The sequence below is a fragment of the Bombus terrestris genome, chromosome 10 (assembly GCF_910591885.1).
Source record: "Bombus terrestris chromosome 10, iyBomTerr1.2, whole genome shotgun sequence".
Classification (NCBI taxonomy): Eukaryota; Metazoa; Arthropoda; class Insecta; order Hymenoptera; family Apidae; genus Bombus; species Bombus terrestris.
In genome coordinates, this window is record NC_063278.1 from 9,589,795 (window position 1) to 9,612,888 (window position 23,094).

The 23,094-nt window shown below is 42.6% G+C and overlaps 1 protein-coding gene and 1 long non-coding RNA gene across 2 annotated transcripts in view; one reads left to right on the top strand and one right to left on the bottom strand.

Annotated features, from left to right (window-relative positions):
- LOC125385879 overlaps positions 1–23,094 on the bottom strand; it is a 152,701-nt gene that overhangs the window by 72,845 nt on the left and 56,762 nt on the right. The gene's annotated exons all lie outside the window — the stretch shown is intronic.
- The window catches only part of LOC100646668 (zinc finger protein ZIC 4), a 36,941-nt gene continuing 14,782 nt past the window's right edge, over positions 936–23,094 (top strand). The window contains exon 1 of the mRNA XM_003398149.4: positions 936–2,664. Within this exon, the coding sequence (XP_003398197.1) occupies positions 1,725–2,664 (940 nt within the window). The 5' untranslated portion in view covers positions 936–1,724. The remainder of the gene's footprint in view (positions 2,665–23,094) is intronic.

The following is a 23,094-nucleotide window of genomic DNA, read 5'->3' on the forward strand; positions in this document are numbered from 1 at the left end:
GCGCGTCTCACTCCGCAATTAGAATCGAGCTACGCTTCTGCCCTTCGAGGGTGAAAAAACTGGCTGAATTACCGATCGAACAGACATATGACAAGGTTTGGGAAATATTGTGATACGCGTTAACAAATAGCTTAAAAAAGAAGCAATAGAATTACAGATTATGTTTACCGGGTAGTCGATTCCAGACCGTCCGTGTCGTAATCTAAAGATTAGGGTTATACGAGCAAACAATGCTCGCTGTTTTACTAAAAGATCTGTTTAAGAATCATGACACTCGAAAATACTAGAAAATTCACAAAATATTCTCCATCCAAGTCGTCTTTCATAATCAGAGACCTCTCTTCAAATAACAAGTGCATCACGATCGAAATAAACGAAATCGGAGTAAGGGGCGATTTATGGAAAATCGCGTATTAAGAAATAGCCTGTATCGAAACTACGAGACTGCAAATACTGAAGAATCAACAAAATGAAAGTCTCTAACAACCACAGTATTAAAACTCCTACGCCCAACTCCTGAAACTCCTTCGTCCAAAATCGCAAGACTCCCAGCGACCCACCAATATCCGCAACCATTCGAAAAACCTCTAAAACATGCTCCACGCGGAAGATCATCGAGCGTCGAGGTCGCGACATGCCTGATGTCATCCTCCCACGATAGGCGTGCTCACGAAGGCGGAGTTCCGACATGCGCTTTGCCGTGTTTCCCGCCCATGGAAACCGGCTGGTTCGGTGAGAGGCCAAAGTGATGCAGCAGGCCTCCAATTGCCAGCGATGCGATCGTCGCCAATGGAACGCTGGTATCCACCAGAGAACGTCCGCCACTGGCGGAGCTTGTGCTTGCATCCACCGTATAACGGGTGTCCTTCAGTGGGGGTAGAGGGTGTTTCCAACGAGCAGGCATCCGAGGATACACGAACTCTACCGTGCGGTCGTTTCCAAGTGCTGAAGCGAGAACGAAGCCAAAGAGAAAGAAAGAGGGTACCCGCGAGCTGGTCGATGAAGAGAGAAGAAGGGACGGACGGGACAAGGAGAGAGGGCAGGTTCGTAAACGCCGAAATCGGCCGAGCTGCTCCTCGGCGGGAGCCCAGTGCTGACTCTCAGTCCCGCTGTGAACGCAGCAAGGAACGCAACGGATGTTTCACCCTCTATGTTTGGACGCGTTTTGAAGACGTATACGCGAATCGTGTTGTTAGTCAGCGTTACCGTGTAACGCTCTTCCTCCGTGGTCTAAAGATGCATGAAAATATGCTCGATGTTGGTCGAAGAACGACTTCGATGTGAGTGAAACGGAGCAAGACTGTCACACGAGTAAACTCGTGTTTATCCCTAAAAACGTACGAGACGGAATCGTCTCACGGAGAGTTCACCGAGTGTTTGCACGGTCGCGATTACAAAGCGTGGAAGGAGGGAGAACGTATACGAAGACTACGGAACTGATATAATTGGCGATTAAATGTAGCGAGTTAATCAAGCGACGAATATTTACGAAATAGAAACGACAGACGGATGAAGGAAGAGGAGAAACAGTGAACTGAAGTGAAGTTGCATAGACAGTGTACTTTACAGTGATTCCCAAGTGTATGATTTAAACCAATAAACCTATTCTTTGAGGAACGTTTTAAACCGTTTTCATCCATCAGAAAAAGACAACATTGGTGTAGAGACATGAGCTGGTATCTGAACTGATCAACATCGCAACTGCAACCGTCTCGTACATCACGATGATGAACGCTTTCCTGGATGGCGTGTCCTCGCACCCACACCACCTGGCCAATCTGGGCATCAAGCTATCACCCAGCGGTGGTGATGCCACGGACGCTGGTACAGGTGTGCAGCCGGCACCAGGTGAAGCTCCGTCTCAGCAACACCATCACTTTCACCCCCAAGGCTATCCCCCTCATCATCCCCATCCGGCATCGCACATGGCGCCGCACATGGGACACCACATGAGCCATCATCCTGGATATGCGGCTCGTGATTTTCTCCTCCGCCGCGAGCACGAATTTAACGCAACCGCAAATCCGACTACGCCGGAAAGTGGTCTAGGATTGTTCACACCGTTACATCACGACGGGACAGCAGCAACGATGCAACAGTTTCCTCATCATCCGAGCCAACATCCCCTGGCAGCGAGTCACTATCCAGGACACTATCCTCAAGATTCGAGACTACCGCCTCATCACCAGTATTTAAGTGCTCCTCATCTGACACCAGCGTCGATCCATCATCAACAACATCCCGCCGTCAGCCATCCGAGCCATCATCCTCACGGTGCCTTTTTAAGGTATATGAGAAGCAACGGAAGCGGCGGTGGCGGAACCAGTGGGGTTGCAGGCGGGCAACGGCAAGAGATGTCCTGTATGTGGGTAGATCAGGATGCGCCCGGACCCGGAAGGAAGTTGTGCGGTAAACTCTTCAACTCCCTCCACGATATCGTGACGCACCTCACGGTGGAACACGTGGGCGGTCCCGAGTGCACCACGCACGCGTGCTTCTGGCAGGGATGTTCGCGTAACGGCAGGGCCTTCAAGGCAAAGTACAAACTTGTTAACCACATAAGGGTTCACACCGGTGAGAAACCCTTCCCTTGCCCGTTTCCCGGCTGCGGAAAAGTCTTTGCCAGGTCTGAAAATCTCAAAATTCATAAGAGGACGCACACCGGTAAGTGATGTACATATTACATATCTCCCCTTAGGACTGTATCAGTCGATAGATACCACTTCATCTTTCACAAGTACGTTTTCACTTGTTACTTCTTAATTTAAAACGAAACTTATAATTTTTATGTCTTTTGATAGATTCCTTCCTAACTCTGTTTCGAATATTTCAAAGAAATACCTCTAATTCCTTGTAGAAGCGTTGTCATCCGATACAAATCAATCGCGATACCAATCCTCTCGTAACATCCTGAAATTCTACCGAAGCTAGATGATCGCGGAAAATCGAAATATAAATAACTCGCGACAAATTACGCGCCATGAATCGTAGCCGAATATTGGCTGGTTAGAAGAAAACGAAACGGTGGGAAGCTAATTAATTCGGGAACGATCGCCTACACCGCGTGCAAGAGAAAACGGAAGGGACACCGAACAAAGAAAGGCAATGAAGTCGATGGAAATCGGTCGATTTCCAGCTACAAAAGGGTTAAACGCGAGAGACGTATAAATAAACGGCCGAAGCAGTTACTATCGCCTTCCCCTCCACCTTCCCCTATCTCGGCTCATTTTGGTCCAGCCTTCGCTTCATCCATGAAACGCCCCCGGCGCCTCGAGTCGTTTCAATATAATCAACCGGCTGTTTACGATGACAAGAATTTTTCGGGGCGCAATTAAGAAATTACCGGGCCATATATCGTAGCGTTTTATGCCCGCGTCCCTGGACAATGTATTTACATATGGTTATATACACACACGAAACGAAACCACCAGCCTGTCCCATTGGCTCAGGACCCGACGGATAGACGCCAGGCGTCCACCCAGCCACACGGATCTTTCTCTCACGACCGGCTGCTGTTACGAGATTCCTTTCTGGACAGTCACTACTAATTTCACCTTGTAGTTTTATTGTCCGTCCGTCCGTTACCACGACGACCGTGTCTGCGTGCTGGAGCAACGTCCTTTCGTTTTTATCCCTTCGTTTTTCATTTCAATTTATCTCTCTGGAGGAGAATACGCTCGTCTCGCGGACGATCCGCTCCGCGATTCGGTTTCTCGAAACGCCTCGTGAAACCACGGGGACGCGTAAATCCATTAGCGAGTGCATCTGCCGCTAGACGGACGTCGTTACTTGATTATACTTCGATATAGTAATCGAGGGGAGATTTTCTCTTCTTCGTTCTTGCGTAGAATGATTAGCGTCGGATTTGTTGTTTTTCATTCGAGAAGGTTTAGAAGCATTTTAGATTTTTTTGGCAGAGGGGTTAATGCGATTGATGTAGTGAAATTAATGTAGGGAAATGATAGGTGGAAGGTTTCATGGTTAGAAGTGCGGGCTCTTTAATGATCAACGCCGCGAGCGAGAATTCAATTAAGGGTCTCGGGAACGTAATATTGTATCGCTTCTGATCGCATATTTTAGCGTACCAACGCTTCCCCAGTATTTCCGTTCGCACGGATTTCACGCCAGCAGCGTCTGTCCGCCCCCGTGTATCGCACAATGTGCTTCTGTTTCTACCTCGAATCGAGCTATCTGTCGCCGTCGCCCGTCAATCGTACGTGACTCGCGCCAGTTAAATCTCCTTCGACAATTGTCAGACGAAATCAGGTGTGTCTCGTATGATTTTCCCTAATACATCAACCATCTTTAACGGATTATAATACTATGTGCATTATACGCTATTATGTAACGTATATATAATGCATTAGACTACATATTATTACGTTATACACCGTTTCGTAATTGAAGAGCAGAAGCAAACAGACCAAATGTTATCTGAGTCGAAGTAAAGAAGACATTCTTATATCGATTTTAATGAAGAACAATAATGTCATTGTTGTGAGTATGAGACGAAGATTTATACACTTGATTCTTCGTCTTCCCCCCTTTTTTTTTTTTTTTTTTTTTTTATTCTCGATTCAGAGGATGGAAATTTGAAAATCCTTGTCACGCTTTTGCACAGACTGGAGAGGTAGGCTGACTGTGAAGAAAGAAATCAATTAAAATTCATTTAGTTGGCGCGTTGGTGAACGAACGTGGTCCTCCTGCGAGCCCCTTTCGAAATAAATTGGCATTTTCAAAAAACTTTCCACGCACGGCTTCACGCTTTGTTTCCAGGCGTTCCCCGTTTCACGCGCGTGTACGCTCACGATGCCCCTTTATTGCCCTCGCCCTCCACCCTTCTTTCATCGTTCTGTGCCGCGACCGGTGCACAAAAGCGACTCGACGCTGGAATTCTTTGTTTTTTATCGTGGAAACACCTCGGACAAATATTTTGGCTCGCGCGAATTCACCGGTGTTACGCAACAATCTCCGTGAACGGGCACCGATGTTATCCGCCCATTTTACGTAGAACACAGAGGTTCCTGTATTTATACAAACTTGAAATGTATAAAACTAAAGAAAATATACAAAATATTGAAAGTGAACTGCTCGTTAGAATATTTAGAAGGTGAAATAAATTCGCCACTTCTGCCTGTAAAACTATTCTACGCAAATATCCGCAATCTATAAATAATTTCCAAAAAAGAAAAAATCCCGGAGGATTATTCTACGGTAGAACTTCTTAAAAGAAGCTTCTCGGTGAAGAAGTATCCGCGCTCACAAGTTTCTACAAGACTTTAATCCGCAAACAACCGTTTCCAAACACGCCCTCGCCGTTCCTTTTCCTCTTTAACCTAAAGATCTAAGCTCTCCTAAAATTCGATTTAAAAGTATAGAAATATGCAAATTCAGTAATAGATATAACATAAGAATTAACAACCACCAAAACCCACTAGTTACCCAATTAGTTGACACGACGGATCAGATCCGTAGGCTAAAAAGACATTACCCTGTAGATTGAAACATTAGATTCAGCTAGAACCAAACATACAATAATCATTTATTATTCACGTTATAGTACCACGCCAGAATAATTTACTTATAATTCCCGATGAGAATTGAATGTAAACTACTTCCAAATAAAAAAAAAGTATAGGAATTACGATACTTTGATTAAACAGGAATGAATTACAGGCGTGCAATGACCGTTTACGCGAAAACACCGATGATTACGCAGTAACACGTTGGCGTCTCGTTTCGTGCATTATACAAAGTTGGACAATGATCGCGTGCGGGCGGGCGTGCGTTAAAAACCGTCGGGCATAAGGAATGCTCCTATTAATTCGCAGATGCGACCCGTTGGAACGGTGTCAGCCATTAGGCACAAATTGATATGCATTATAAAGAGACTATCCTCGTCGACAATGAAGGATGAGACGAGAAAAGTAGACAGAGATAGGAGGACAAAAAAAGAAGAAAAGATAGAAAGAAGAATAGCGTTGTAGCGCGTCGAGTCTCGTATATGCGTGTTACGAGTCGCGACGATTGGTCGGATCGACAATGGTTTCCCCCTTGGACGAAGCGCCATTGGTCAGGATTTTCGGGGGGTTAGAGACGCGTTGAATAAGGGGATGATACAGGATGAGTCGTCGCCGGGGGTTGTTGTGGAATAAGCGTTAAGTAGGGACGAGCATGTCGAAGATAGAAAAAGGGGGACTGGTCCGAGTAAATGGCTTCGCCGCACCGACGAAACGGAACGATTGAAAATTTTCCCCTGTCCTCGTAGACGAGGTCGACACGCTCGTTTGCATGGGAAGAAATTTCGCTAAGTTGATTGTCTTCGCTCTTCTCGCTATTTTGTAAATGATCCGTGAATCGTCTTGTTGAAAGTACTGAAAGAGGGCCGGAGGATCGAACCGACGAAGATTGATTTGGACTGTTGCATGATTTCTACGAACGATCAGAAGCATCGTTATATTCTTGGAAGTTACGAAATTAGGAAGAATCCTGTTATCTAAATGTAAGTGAAATCATTACCACCTAATGACAAAATCCGCAATCACTTAGTTGCCAACCCAATACAAGGAAAAACTCAGGAAGGTCGCGTGGAATTTTTAATTCAGGAAAACAACGACAATCGGGAAGGTATTTTACAAAAAATACTAGAAATATGGTAGGAAGAATTATATAAAGAGAAATACGTATAGAGAAATAGATAAAAAATCTTCAAAGGGATCCAGATAGATGTAAAGACTTACGCGTATAAGAAAAACGAGAATTACAAAAATTGGAAAAATAACCAGTGTAAGAACGTGAAATTTTTTTTTATTTGGAAGTAGTTTATAATCAATTCTTATTGAGAATTATAAGTAAATTATTATGGCGTGGTACTATAACGTGAATAATAAATGATTATCGTATGTTTGGTTCTAGCTGAATCTAATGTTTAAATCTAAATGGTAATGTCTTTTTAGCCTGCGGATCTGATCCGTCGTGTCAAGTAATTGAGTAACTAGTGAGTCTTGGTGTTTATTAATTCTTATGTTATATCTATGATAACATGAGATGACACGGAAGAATGAACGACCTCGAAAGTTAGAACGTGGGGGGACACGAAAGAATAGGAAGCGGAAGGAGTCTCGGAGAAAAGAACGAGGAAACGATGCCAGAAAGCGGGAGGACGATATTCGTGGCGGCTGAGCGGCACTCTCAGGAAATCGACGACGATCGACGACACTGTAAAGCTCCGTTCCACGGGGAACATTGTAAGTCTCTGGTAACTAATGGCGGCGGCCGGTGAGATCGGTATCGGAGATGCATGATCGGATTTATGCGAGGCCAATATGGAAAGCGGTGCCGGCTATTGTGATAAGGCGGCGTGACGTCGACAGAAACACGCTAAACCGACCTTCTTCCTCCCCTCTCTTCGATTAGAATCGGGATTCCAGAGGCGCATACAAATTATTTTATCGATATCGATACATATTCGCCAGGGATACATCTACCCGGCGCGACAGCTTTGAATTATGAATATTAACGTTGCACGGTCTTACTTGCAATTTCGAAAAGACAATTAATTACGATGCAAGTGGCTTGTTTAATGGGGCGAAAGAAAATTCCATGAATTCTCTGGTGATCTTTCGATGGAAATCGATCGAGATACGGTACGCAAAAGGATGGCACGTTTTATGCTTCGGACACGAGCGGTTTTCGAACGATGACAAGGCGCGATCTGTCGAGGCGAGACGCGGAAAGCGCATCGACCGCGCGAGATTATCGTAACGGCGACTCATCGAAATCTTTCCGCGTGAAAGATCGATCTTGGAACGAGCACGCTTCGATACTCGATCCTCGGCTCGTTCGATTCGAAGATGAAACGCACGTGGAAGGGCACCGACGGCCACGCGAACGAATAATCCTGGCGATCGCTAGCGACGACGACGGTGATCGATAATCGGCTGCGTTTAACGTCGTTCGGCGTTAACTGCTACGATTTCGAAACACCCTGTCAGCGTTCGTTCCCGATCCTTTCAATTACCCGTTTCGTAAATCAGTGTCGTGAAAGAGAGATCTAAATCGAAGGTAAATTGTCCGGCTTATCTTGATTTGCATATCGACCGATCGGGAATTTCTTTAATGTTGAAAGCACCACCTCGACGATTTTACAATCGACAATTTGACAAGGTGTTTATAAATGTAACGGTGGCTTAAGGATTCGAAGAAAAGGCGAGCACTTGCTTATCTTTGACATGATATATTTTCATTATAAAGTTAACCTGAGATAAATCGAGCACGATTAAATTGATTTTTCAAACCTGATGTGAAATAATAAAATTGTCACGTTCGAACAAAAATCTCTATCAAAGTTGCGGATAAATCAAACATAGTCAACTTAACTACAACAATGTATTATGATCCGGTTACCTCGATATTTGGAAGCTAATGCGTAATAAAACTGGCGTTGTCAAGCGCCGTACAACCACTTAGTTACTTGACCAGCTCTCTATTTTCAAATTTTTTAATTTCCGAATTATATCTTAGAACACCTATACTTTCTAATGGAAAATTTAGAAACGCAGTCTGCTGATTATTAATTTACAAATCTCGATGCAAATCACGCGCCATCAATATCAAAGCGTTCAGAAACCTATGAACGTCGTATCGTATAATACGTGTCAAAGTATTTTTCCACAGGGCGTCCAAGAGATATGACACTCGACGTGAATCGTCAAGACGTCTGACGGTGGAGGCTGAGGATAAGCTCGCGGGTCGATAAGGGCGAGACAGTGTTTCGCGCGTGCACGGCTCGAAAAGCTTACCACCAATAAAAAACCAGCCCTCAGGTTCCCTGTTTCTACCGCGTGGCTTTTGTTGTTCAACCGCCTACGCCTTCATCGATCGGTACCCGACACCGGTCGTTCGCTCATCTTTGACAGCGCGGAACGCAAAACGAAAGATACAGCCTGCCGGAAATGCGCTCTGTCGGCCCGTTGTTGCTGCGAAAACGTGTATCTTTAGAAACGCGACGGCGTTCCTGCGAGACCATCGATATAGAATCGCGATAACGATTCCGGTCTTCTTGTCCGCCTCGATTCGTCCGCGCAACGCTTATGAAAGGGAGAATTATATGCTGTTGGAAATAATTACGGGTTCGTTAGGAGGATGACGTTATCATTGAGTATCTAGGATTCTGAAAAGCGTCGGTTGCGATATTTAGAACGTAGGTTCGCTTGAAATTGAGTTATTTCCATATGTCTTACGTCGAGTACCGTAGCGAATATTAGTTGCTTAAAATGTGTTTTCTATCTAGCGGCAATTTCTCATGCTATCGATGTGTTCTTTTTCGTCTTTTACTTAGTGAGAATTCTTAGGCAAAGTTCTTATATAAAATATACCGTGGTTAATTTTCTTAAATATATGCACTCCACTTTCGTTAGAATTTACGATTATTAATGAACTAGCGTCGATCGAGTCCACTTATCTGAATGTCAACTGCTGTGAGAAGTTAGTAGGGAAAATCAGTGAACGATTATATAAAATTCCAGTTATATCAACTGTTTGTCCTCCTACAGTTTCCTTCGCAGGTTTTAGAAGCTTTCTAATTTTGATTTTTTAAAGATGATGTACAGGACCCGAACAAGTGACGTGTAAAAGTGGACACGACGGCATTCCATGTGGAAAAATAAGAAAAATATACGGTACACAACCTTTTCATTCTCGGCTTGGTTTTCGGCAAAAATCGGGTTTGAAAATTTATCAAACGTACTTGAACACAGCTAATTTCCGACTGGACAGGATTAAAATTTGTCCGAAGGCTTAATTTTCAAGAAAATAGAGTTTCAACATATTTTGTTAAGGATCGGCCTGATACATGCGTATGATAAATCTTCAAATTGCTTTTCCTCGGAAACAAATCGTCTGAAAAATTATAATTTTACACTTTCAACTTATTTTCACACATAGAATGACCTCCTGACTGATTACTCGATCCTGTCCAGTCCGGAATTAAGCACGTTCAAGTATACTTGACAATTTTCAAACTCAATTTTCTCGGAAACTAAGCCGAGAATGGTAAAATTGTATTCTATATCTTTCTCTTATTTTTACACGAGGAATCGTCTCCCTCCCACTGTTACATGTTATTCGGAGCCGTATAATTTTCATTCATTCCTCCATTCATTTCAATAAAAATAACACGATGAGATAAAGATAAGACAAATTCTCCTACTATGTAACAATTTTCCTCAAATTCCTCATTGTAACAAATAGAATCGATTTTCCAAAATGTGTAACATCCTTCTCGCAATCAAGAAAAACAAACTTCTATAATACCAAAAGAGATTCTTAAAGAAATGCAAAACTGGAATCATCAGATGATTCTGAAATTCTTTTCTCACAACAAAACTCTCAAAAGTGACACGGTCAACCTTCAGCTTCTTACACAAAATACATCTTTCCATCGGTGGAGAATGAAGAGATCGGGCCGAACGTAGAATCTGTGCTGCTTATTGTACGGTAGCCGAGCACTGGTAGTTCGCAGGGTCATTAAAAGAGGATTCATGCGTCGAAATCTGCAGCTGGGTTGCATCGCGAGGCCCCGGGGGCCGAGCTGCGTATATTATTTGAAACTGATTTGGACCGAAAGATTTGTTGCAAAAGCTCACCGCCACACGAGAGTGGGCAGAGCTGATAGCCGCTGGCGTTCTTTCAGAACGTCGTAACCGTCCCGAGTCTTCGCCATTCTCGGCCATATTCCTCGCGGAAGGCACGTTACACGCCTTCAACCTGTCGATAATCCCGTTCAAGATCGCGGTTTAAGCCTCGACGACTCTATTCCGAAGCGGTTCGCTTTGACGGCAATCTAGTCAACAGACTGTTGAAGAGAAAGATTATAGAGGTTTATGTGTAGAAGATGGTTGGTCGGTGAGGTTTAATGACGAAATGGTTCGTTGTTGAAACCGTCGAGTATATTTAAAATGATTAAATAAATTAATATACAGACAATATTCGCTGAGATACTCGTACTAACGGATTCGCTAAGACAGTGTATAAGTCGCAAAATAAAATCGCTAATAACTCGTTAATTACATCGCTGATAATTCGTTGATTACTGAACTCTTAGGTTGCATCGGTTTATTTATATTAGTCGGGGGAGAGCCGGAAAATTTGAATTCAAGTTTATTTGACGGTTGCACGCAGCGACGATATTGTTTTACCCAGAGTTTATTTATTATTACATTAAGTGTATCCTAACGATATTGATACTCCGAGGCAAAACAACAACATGATTTGAATTGTTCTCTAGCTCATGCCCCACTACAAGGTCAACGAGCCGATCTAACGAGAGAAAAATTGTTGCAAGGCTTCTTGGAAGTTTACATAATTTTTTTACTTATGTGAGACTTGGATGTTACATTGCCTGTTCAACATTTTTTCTTGGAAAATTAGAAGATTTTTTAATCACGCGAGCTTTGGGAATTAGATCGCGTTTAACCCCCTTTTAGAAAATGAAGAAACTTTTGAATTACATATCTTTTTACTGTCAAAAATTTAAAAGAATAATATCTCAGTCATAAGAGTTGCACGATGTCTCGATGATCTCCTTAAAATGTTAGAAATCTTTTTACTTGTTCAAATTTAAACGAGATTCAAATAGAAAAATTCAAGATTGTAGGATCAACCGAGTACATTAGAGGATGTCTCGAAGTTGATGCAATCGAAAAATCAAAATTCTTATAACAGGAAAAAGAATATGCCACGTTCGTAAAAATTCCAAAATTCTCATAATTTACACCACTTCTCCGATGGTCTAAAGACTGCACGAGCCACTTTAAACAACAATATTCGTCACTGTCGTCTAATCGCAAACTTAAAAACAAACGATTAGTACGATACGTCCGTGCACTTCGGTGCAGTTTAATCGTCGTTCGAAAGCGGACGAAAAAGAAAAATGCAATATCGCAGGGTCCGTCCATTCGCGTTAATGAACGCCAACTACAAGGAACACGGTTCACGAAGGCGGAAGCGGCTGTTGATACAGTTAATGGCGCGCGTCAGGACTTGATGGACAAGCAATGGCGATCGAAAACGAAGACGGAAGCGTTGGTTGTCTCGGGACACCAGGCATGTCCGTTTTCGGGACGCGAAACCCGCGATAAATAGATACACCCGTGGCTCGGTTGATTGGCTTCTAGAAAAACAGAACCGGTTAATTATTGCATCGATCGCACCCTTTCGCTCTCTCGCCACTCTCGATTCAGTCAGCTGAAAAAATAACGAGGCCACGCGCGAGCTTCTTCCCTCTTCTTCTCCGCGCGCACGCCGCACGCTCCTTTATCGATTCGCCTGGCCAGAGAATTTCTTTCTTGCTGTTTCTTGGGTATTTATGTACTTACGTACGCGCAGAAGAGTTACATTACATTTGAACATCACAAGAGATATGTGATAAGTCGATTGTCTAATTATAATATTAATTCGTAGCTAGAAAGAAGTGTCTTAATATGACGTAATCGAAAAGAAGGAGTTAAAAGAGGGTTCTAAATTACGTCTCTTAAAAGTAGGGAATAAGCTTGTAGCGGCACATGATTTAGAGGACAAATCGAATCATGTTATTGTTCTGTCCCGGAGCATCAAGACCGTTATAATACAAGTAACGTAAACTCCGGGCAAAACAATGTCGCCGCTACAGGCAACCATCGGGTCAAAACAAATTCAAATTTTTCCGACTCTTCTCCAACCAGTATCAATAAACAAACACGTTCGCGGGCGGGCAGTATGTAATACAATATCGAGCGAATATACACAGAAATCATCAGCACTAACGAGTATCTCCGCAGTACTTGTATCTAGTGTACGTAGAGCTATTTAAGGACCAGAAATACATATAACAAGCTGTGACAGCAACAATTGCTTTCATTATTTCGCACTATCCTTGTCCTGACATCACCTCCACAATCTTTTCAAGTTTCGTAATGTACATGTCAAAAAGTTATATGATGTTTTACATGTTTTAATATAAAATACATTTATTTCGTATTATTATATTGTTATATTTACATGTTTTATGGCAATCGATATCTTTGAAATATTCTAGAAGATAGAGAAATTTATGTTTAATTTGAAGTTGAAATAGGAAGAGAATTTTGTATAAATGAATTGATCTACAAGCGTATCTTTCAAATCGGTCTTGTGTGAAAGACGAAAGAAACTACGATTCGTATCATGTTGCTCCTTCATGTTTTTCACTTGTATTTTTAACTCACCGCCGGGGATCGGCCACTGGCGATGTTAATTTCCAGCGTTGAAGAATCGGAAGAACGAGTAAAGTGGCGTGATCGATTGCGATCTTCAGATGTATTAGTCTGTTGCACATTTTGCTTTACATTGGTTTAATTCACCTCTTGGAATCGGTATAACGAGCAAAGATTAGTTGGAAACGTATCTTTATTATAAAATAGAAGTGAATTGAGATTAGATGTTATCAGCCGCTTAATGCAATTTAAGTAAGTTTCCTTGATAAATTAGCACGCGTTATTCTATTCTACATTTCCGTTACATCCCGTGGTGGTATTAAGCAATCGCGATTCGCAATTCACGAGCAATTAACAGATCGAGACAAATGGTTAGAATGGAAAAGGATCGATAAAACCGATGCGCATCGTTTTCCATTAAATTACCTCGGGGTGTTCCGGTTACCTCCGGATCCCCGGCTCTGGTAGCCGTGTGTCGCGTTAGTTCACAATTAGCGTCGCGCGGTTTCGAAGGCTTCTCGTCAAGCTGCAGCGTTAATGAGAAACCTGTTTGTCACGTTCCCCGCGAGCCGTTCATTCAGCCCGCCTCAAACCTAACCGATCTTCGCAGCCCTCCTCGATCTTTATTTTCGCTCGAATGGTCAACCTATCGAACGTTAAAAATTACCATCGCTGATGTGACACGAATCGAATCTTCTTTTTAGAAAAATTTTAAAAGAACATTCTCTGTTTGATGTTCAATCGCACAAAACCGCGAATGATCAAAATTACCCCTATCGATGGTTCGTTTCTGTAGATACTGATTTACCGCGAATCTTAAGTTGAATTCTCTTGTGCCCTGAAAATTAATCGAATAGATCGGTTCTGGATTACGCGAAACGCTAACGCTAAGAATGACTACTTCTGGTAATTCTAAAAATGTCCTGTCCAGCTTCCAATGATCGAACGATTCATGTATAACGTAAATCGCTAATGCTAAAAGTTGGCACCGATAATGTAACATAGGAGACGTAGATTTCTTGAAAGATTCTGCTCCAACATTTTCCATTTAACTGCGAATTACGTAAGACATCGCTCACAATTGCAGCTTTGCTTACGCAAATATAGTTCCCACCGGAAATAGGATATTATTGGAGCGTTTTCCCAGTAAATCTGATTAAATCCAGCCGAGAACAAGCGGTCGCGATGATCGCGCGAGTTTTCTGCTGACGTAAATGCGTAGGTGCAACGTATCGTTCGTTGTGAACAACGAGAGAGGAAAAAGAAATCAAACATTTCTGGTTATCCTCCGCGCGATGGGGCTGTTCGACGAGAAAATAACTCGAGATATCTCCCTTCTAAACCAGAGACGAGAGAACACTTTTTCCTTTTTCCTTCTACCTTCTGGAGTAGCTCGTTTTCACGAGAGCTGGCAGTGGATTACGATCGAACCGCTGGTAAAATAACGACCTGAAAATTAAACGGTGCTAAGTGACCGTGTGTTATTCTGTTTGCGAGCAGGGAGGAGGGGGATACGCTCGAAAAAGTCTGCTTAACGATCGTCCGACTGGCCGCTTCCGTTAGTTAACAAGCGATATTTTTCTGCCGCCGTCTCAGTGGATTCAGGAATTCATCGCAAGCAAAAGATCGAGAACCACGTTCGATCGAGAGCAATGGTCCAGACGAGCAATTGCCTGTAAATATTGTTCTCAAGTTGTTTCTCTTGTACAGCGATGTATAACATATCGGATTCGGAGACTTGCATCGACCGTACTACAACTACTACATTCGTTGAAATAACTAGATTCAGATTTTCTGGTTTTGCGGTTAGCAAAAGTATGCCAGTGATTTTTATTGAGACAGAAATGCAATTCCATTTACTCTTCCGTTCAAAGATTTTAGATCTTGGTATTTTTTACTACTTTTATTAAACCTTCGTTGCTTAGTGTAAATCAATGACTTCAAATCACATGAAGTTTTTTAGTAAATTTCTTAATATATTAATAGATAATATTCTTTATTATATCAAGTCGCAAGTTGAATAATCTTCTAACGGTTGTTTAATTTCCTTATATCAATACATATCCTACGATCTTCTAGCACACTTAAACTGAAACACTCATAGTTAAAGATATTTATTTCAACCGCGTCGCTTATCGAACGTATATTTAAGGGATGAAACTCTTTTCTGCACATGTGATCACAAAAATACGAATCGTCGCGGCAACCTGTTAAGCCACCATTAAAATACACTTAATTTCCGCTATTCATCGGAACCACTCTCTCTCTCTCTCTCTCTCTCTCTTTCTCTCCCTCTCTCTCTCTCTCTCTCTCTTTCTCTCTCCCCAAGAATTCAATTCGTTCGACACATACACAGGCGCCCAGAGGACAAACCCAGCCTTTCACCGAAGAGGTTGACTGGTCCCTTTCCTTCTTCCATCCTGGAAGTAACAATGAGAGAAGAGAGAAGAGAGTAACCGAAGACGGGGTAAATCACTGGAACGTGGATGGTTGCCACCGCGGGTACGGTAGCTCCGCGCGTGGAATAATGCGTATACCAGCTAAACATGGCCGCGACACAATGACGATCATCGAGAAAATATCGAGTGTCCGTAACATTATACTTTTTTACCGTTTAAATGGCAGCATCGGCATCGAGACCTGGGACACCGACTCCTGGCGTGTCGTTTCACTTGCCTCTTTTGCGCTCGAGAACTCGCGTACGCGCGCCTCTCTCGCGCAATGTCACGGGACACCAGGTATCCGGATCGTCCGGACGCACCTTGGGAAGAGTTTCTTAGCGAGATTCCACGCGGCGAGAATAGGCGTATCGTTTGCAATAGTAGACGGTAGGACGTGGTTTTTTGTGATTTTTTAGGATTTCTTGGTTTGACGACGTTTGAGGGAAACTCGGTTGGTTTGCCTTTGGATTTGTCCATTGTGGGTCTTGCAACGATATATAAAATATATTTACTATTCTTCTGATACTGTGATTAGAAGACATTGAATTTTCGGTTGGAGAAATTACGGTAGAAAAATAAAGGTGTCTGAATTATTATAATTCTTAGAACTTCTGGTTTGACAACGTTGAGGAACAGTGATGCTTCATCTTCTTTCGAATAGTATAAATTCGAAGTATTTTATGAATTTTTCCGCGTATATAAAGTGTTTTAAAATCTTCAGGACGTGATATCAAATTTTGGATTAGAACCACAGTGGAGAAATGTTCTGTGTTCGTCCGATATGAAACTAATCGCTGGTACAGATCAAATTCATCTTCACCGCGTGAATCCTTTTATAACGCATCGTCACGTTTATCGTCCGAAACTGTCAGTTCATTCTGCACGCTATCGACATCCATATGTGACGTTTCACCTGGTCCGAAGTCAAAGGTTCGTCCGGACCGTGTCAACGGGTCTCGTCACTTCATCCTTTCCACCAAACAATTTTCCCACAGTCAAAATCCCTTCGTCAAACCTCGCCAAACTCGCACAACCGGAGAACTAGAAGAAGAAGAAGAAGAAGAAGACAACGAAGAAGGGTCGAGCGGTTGTCTCCATGGTCTGGTAGGAAAGGTCGAAAAAGGTGGAGGAATAAACGCGAAAAAAAAACAAAACGGAGAAAATGGAGAAGGAGAGAAGAAGGTACGAAGAGAGGGAGGAAAAAAGAGGGAACGAGGAGAGAAGAGCAGAGAAAACAAAACGGAATTACGGCCTAGCTGCGGTGGATGATTTAGGGGGCGAGGGTCGCGGGTCGAGACCGGGCTCTGGAATGCTGGACCCTCTTTCTCTCCTCTCCTTTTCCATCCGCTCTCTTCTCTCCATTTCCTCTCTCGCTTCATCTTTCCCTCTTTTCCTATGCTCCTTTGGAATCACTGGCGGAGGAGGATAAAATGATAAGGGACAAGGATAACAGATAGAACATTTACATAGGTCGTTAGTGCGAGCGCACGCAGGGACCTTTCCTCTTTCTTTCTCTTTTGCGTGTACCAACGATGTTCGCTTGACTTTTGGCACTGGGACCCTTTTGACGATCGTGGGACCTTTTATATACACGCGTGATCCTCGTGAATATCGTTATAACAGAGCCTGTGATCTTATCGTTTCCAATGAATATTTGGACCAAGAATATTTGGTGACTAAGAATATCTTGCAACCCGATACGTATTATATGCGCTCGATCCTTGCAAATACTGTGATCTTACGATCGAATTTTCTTATCGATGATCTCATTTCGATCAAAGGTCGATCTGGTCGCTTAAAATTCTTTAAAATTTGTAGAGGATGGTTGATTGAGTTGTAATGACGAGATAACTCGCTGTTGAGACCGTCAAGTGTATTTTAAAATGATAAATAAATAATACAGACAATATTCGCTAAGACGCTCGTACTAACGGATTCGCTAAAGACAGTGTGTAACTCGTTGATAACCGAACTCCTTACAATCTCGTCCGGTTATTTATACTGGTCGGGGGAGAGCCGGAAAATTCGAATTCAAGTTTATTTGACGGTTACAGCGACGACATTATTTTACCCAGAGTTTATTTATTATTACATTATGTAATTACGATATTGATACTCCGAGGCAAAACAACAACATGATTTGAATTGTTCTCTAGCTCATGTGCCGCTACAAATTTATCAAAAAGTTTCTTCTACGTATGCTCGTTTTTTAACCAATGTACTAACGCCGCGAGATATATTTACGAGGATAGAAATAATTCCCAAGAGACTTGGCAGAAATACCAGGAATACCAGAAGGAGGCATCCCGAGAATGCCACGAATCTAGTTCATAAAGGACGCAGGCTTATCTAGATCGCGGACCGAGCAACGAAATATAGTCGGGTGCTGGAACAATTATGTAAGTGGTCGATGCTAGGCATAATTTGTCGTCGAACGAATTAAGAGTTTAATTAATATCGCGCAGATTCCACTAACCTCTCGGCAATGCCCCGACCTTGGAACCTTTGCTTCGTTCCTTAAATTCGAGACGAGACTTTTGTATTCTATATTTTAAAGAAGCGAAGGACTAAACAGGCGCGTACTAACCCGTAGAACCCGTTAAAAGTCATAGAAATACACGTCTGGTTCGAAGTCGATCCTTCTCTGGCATTTGTATTATAATTTAATTTCGTAACCCGACTCCGTGTACCCTCCGGTGAGGAAATTATCAGAGGCCATGCTGCACGTTATTATTTTCTTGTACGAATCTCTGACACGCTCCTGACGCTCCAAGAACCGAAGGGTTAATGCGTTGCGCAACTTCCAATCCCTTCACGAAAAGGATTCTTATGATTTAGGCGAACCTTTGGAGCTTCTGAATGTGAGTCTGTGTCCCTTTACAACGGGATTTCGAGATCTGGTCCATATTATAATTAAACTCAAGAAGAATTCTTCTTTAATCATTCTATTTCCATCGAATTCCACGTGAAATTTAAATTCCTCTCGATTAAAAGAAATGTCGTTTTCCCTCTTTTATACTTTTATCACTTCGATTTCCTAATTAAAAATGGAATAATTAATTGTCATCGTTTAGCCATCCGATATCTGCCACTGCAGATATGAGCGAAAAAAGTTCAAGTGGAAATGGAAAATTCGAATCTGCCAGAGATTCATATTATTGTACCTTTGAATACCAACGATTGTTTCAGTTTACAAAGTCTAGAAGCAAATGAATTTGGGACAAATTGTTATTGCCGTTTCTTGTAATCTTCAGCCGGAGTAACGTAAGAAGGTTAAACGTTGATATAAGTGTATGAACGTCCTCCCTAAAAGAGAGTATTGTTATTCCTTCTTCGATCGGTATAATAACATTAAGCGAGCGACGATTATAACTGACATACACTATCTGTTGCGCTTATACTGATTTTAATACATAAGACTATTACGAATTCATCCACTTGTTTCTTTATCAAAGAAATCTACACGTTTAATCCACCTCATCTCTTTGGTTGATCGATCACGCTTTGCCATAAGAAACGTTCGCTCTGCACATCTTCCAGCACCAAAAGAAATTCTCATTTCACAAGTTCCCATAGGAAACGTATTAGCCTAAACTTCCGCTTTTGAATAGCGATCTTATATCGTACAGCGGATGCAAGCGCGGAAGTATGCGAGTCGATCTCGGAAAAATGTCGGGTAGAATCATTCGTTTGCAGGAGAGAGAATTCACGTCTGGAAAGCACGGGCGATAACTATCGAGCGAGTTTGTACACGTGTTAAAATCGCGGAGCGCGCCTTACCGGACTCCCGATTACGTAGATTTATTGCCTGTTGCGGCGCAATAAGTAGAATGGGTTGTTAGGCAAAGCGCAAGAATCGGTGCCGCGTATAGATGACGCAGATTGCGTATTGTTCGCGGCTAATTAGGATGCGAGCGGGCAAGGAGAACGGTAAAACGTGCGCGTACCACAGCCTGAAACGGTTGATCGTCGATCCGGGCGACCTGACTCGCGTGAAAATTACAGAGGAAACCGAGGAAGTGCCCTTTAATTAGAAACGTCTTAAAATTTACCAACTTCCTTAAATCGATCTTAATCGAATTGGTTGTGACCCTTGCGAACGTAAATGCAATCTAAGATTCACTTTTAGAAGATTTGAAAGTACGCGTGATTAAACAGAGGATCATCGAACAAAGACAGTATGGTATTTCGTGGATTGGCAATTCGAATGACGAGTTACTAGATTAACGGGCTAAAGTATAAATGTTTTCCTGGTTTTTGATGTTCAATTTATTATAATAAGATTGCAATGAAATTTGCTTTGCAGTCTTTTGTAGTCTTGCTATGGTAGAAATATTTTCTAATGAGGCAATATCAAAGTTTGTTTTTGGGTACTTTGAAACCTTGCGTATGTAACTTTTTCCATGGAGCATTTTATATTATCTCGGGTCTAATATGATAGATGTGGACGAAGATCTAACACGGGCTGGATTTTGAAACGCGAGGCATTAATCAGAGCCGGGCAAAAACGCGCCGGGAGAACGTCCAGGCGTCGGACAGCGAAAAGTCTCGATAAATAAAATTCCAGCGTGAAACGACACGCGAGCACGCCAACGGCGTATCAGCGATAAAAAGACACGCGCGGTTCGAATCTCACGCCGGTAAATGGAGGCCTGTGGCGAGATTAGAATCCAGCTTCCGCGTACGAACTCTATCCGCTTGTACGGGCAAACGACCACCGAGGTATTTTTATTCGACTGTCATTCGTCAATCATTCATTGGAAAGGATTGCACGGGTTTTACGAGTTTCTTTCCATCATAAATCCTAAAATCATAGTGAAGAATCGTTGCGCAACCGATGGCGAGACGATCGTCGAAACGTTTAATCTCGACGTTCACCGCGATGGAAACCAACCTTCGATATTCCCATAAAAAGAAGAGGCGACTGTCGACGAACGCGAGGAATCGAAATAGAGAAACGAGTCATGGATTCCCATTTACGAGCAGACTCGTCCATATACGACATTCCTACAGTTCGTTAATCATCGCGGGAAATAATTAACAATCAATTAGGATGGTCTCGAAGCGAAACCCAAAGATCGAACACGCCTCTTTACAGGGTTTGGCTCGTAGAGGGAAATCGATGAAAAATAGGTGAATAGAATAGGAGAATTCTTAAGAGTATCGAAACAAAACTCTACCAACATTTTTTTATTTCGATTATTGTTATCGTTTTGATTATTTTCTCCAAATCAAACTACAAAATTCAAATAGAAATCCTATCTATAATTTCTCTATTTTTCATTTTTTACCTCAAGTTATATGGCACAGTCCAACGAATAGATACTTTCAATTGAATAAACAAAGACAAAGATGATACAAAGGAATTGATGGAACTTTAGTTTTCTTCAACTTCCACGCGGTAAATAAGATATTTTAACAAAGAAAGGTAGAAAACCTCAAGAGGGACGATTGAATTCATATTGTTTTTTTTTTCTTTTTTTGATAACGAAAGTCACAAAACTTACGAAACGACCTAATAAATAGGAAAAGAAAGAAAACGATCGTAGTATTTACGAACAGTCCAAGTCTCTAATGGTTTCGATGCGGTCGGACGCGCGCGTACCTGTCCGCTCGGTGCGTGTGCACGCGTGTACGAGCTATCCTTCATGCGATTCTTGCGTGTTCCCCGCGTCGATGCATACACACACACTAACGTACCAGTCGCTATCATTGCGAACGTAGGAGGGTGGCGAGGTCCAGGCCACGCACGGCCTGCACACGGGCGTGAATTATGCCTCGCGCGAGATGTCAAATTGCTCGCCATATCGTAAAATATACAACTCCTCGCGCTGTGGGAAACATTATGTTCTCTCCCACTCCCGACCACCGATCCCCATCGGTCCGATCCTTTCCCCTTCGTTCACCGATTGGCCCCCTTGCTCCTCCTCGAAGCACATGGTTCCCGAGGTTCTGCACCCCTATCGGACAAGAGGGACGAGAAGCTCGATTCGTTGGTCGAACGTATCCCGAGATTGCGTTTACCGGGGCTTTCCACAAGATCTCTTTTGCTTAACTAGAAATTATTTCCGGGGGTGTGAAGCTGTTGGCATTCATTTCTGTCGTGTTGGTTCGGCGATGTTACACTTTTTTAGTCGTGGGAGTCGATATTAATAGGTTCACTGCTAGTAGCACACGTGTTGTCGATTCCATTATTTAATTTATCTAATTTGACGTAAGGAAGCAAACAAAGTGAACAGTGGCACAAATATTATTGCTTGAAATAAAGACATTATTGATGAAGGCAGAATGCAATTTCAAAGATGGATAGATGCAAGTAACGCGTGCGTATAAATATAAAAGTGTGGATATTCAACCTTGAAATTGTAGCATCGAGTCGACCAAAACAGATTCAGATAGAACGCTTTACCATCTGCGTTCGAAACGTCATGATCAATTTGAAAATCATTGAAATTGCACTATGTGTGTGCATTGTCTTTAACGATTTATTAAAATTTGTCTAAAGGGAAATGAAATTTTGAATGAAAATAAAGATTTAGGGGTAGTTTAGCACGGTTCCACCAACGAACGTCAAACGTTCGTTTGAATTCTAAAGAAGTCGTAAGTAAGGCCGAGAGGTTAAGGGGTTGAAATTTCACCTCGAAAGAGTGTCGAGAGATATTCGTTAATAGCCGGAGGATAATGCGGCTGCAGCTCTGGAACGCGATCTGATTTAGCAATCTCTCCACCACGCCCTGTGTCTAATCGCCAGAGTGCGGGTCGGCTCTGTTCATTAATAAACCTAAAACTGGCCCACACACGAGACCAGGCCGCGCCACGTCAACTTCGAAAGGTTCCTCGCGTACGAAACAGAGATCGAGGGCGAAGCAACCGATGGAGAGAAAAGAATTAGAGAGGAAAAGGGTAGAGATCAGAAAGTCCGTCGACGATCCACGTCGTCCATAGAAATCGTCGAATCATCGACAGTCAATAAATACCGATCGATCTTACGCCAGCATCTATTAATGACCTAAACGTCGGCTAACCAAATTAACCGTGACTAAAGCGCGTTTAATTCGGCGTTCCACCATTGCCTTAGCATTGTTTCTGATGACAAAGTCCTCGATGATCCCATTCGTAATCCTCTAATTCCGGTGTTCTCGAATTAACATCCGTGAACGGGCCCATTGTGTCGGCAGAATCCTTGTATCGTCTAGGTCTAGTTCGATTTTTCAAACGCGCGTAAAGATGTTGCAAACGGATCCTCTGAGTTATTGCTCAACATGATTTCCACTAATCTCGCGCGAGTTACACGAAGACTGACATACACTGGCGAGTCAATGTTTCCCTGCTTCTTGAACATGATTTAATCCTTTCCCGAGCGAATCGAATAAAAGCAAAACGGGTACTAAAAGCCGCTGAATTTACATCGTTTCGAGGCA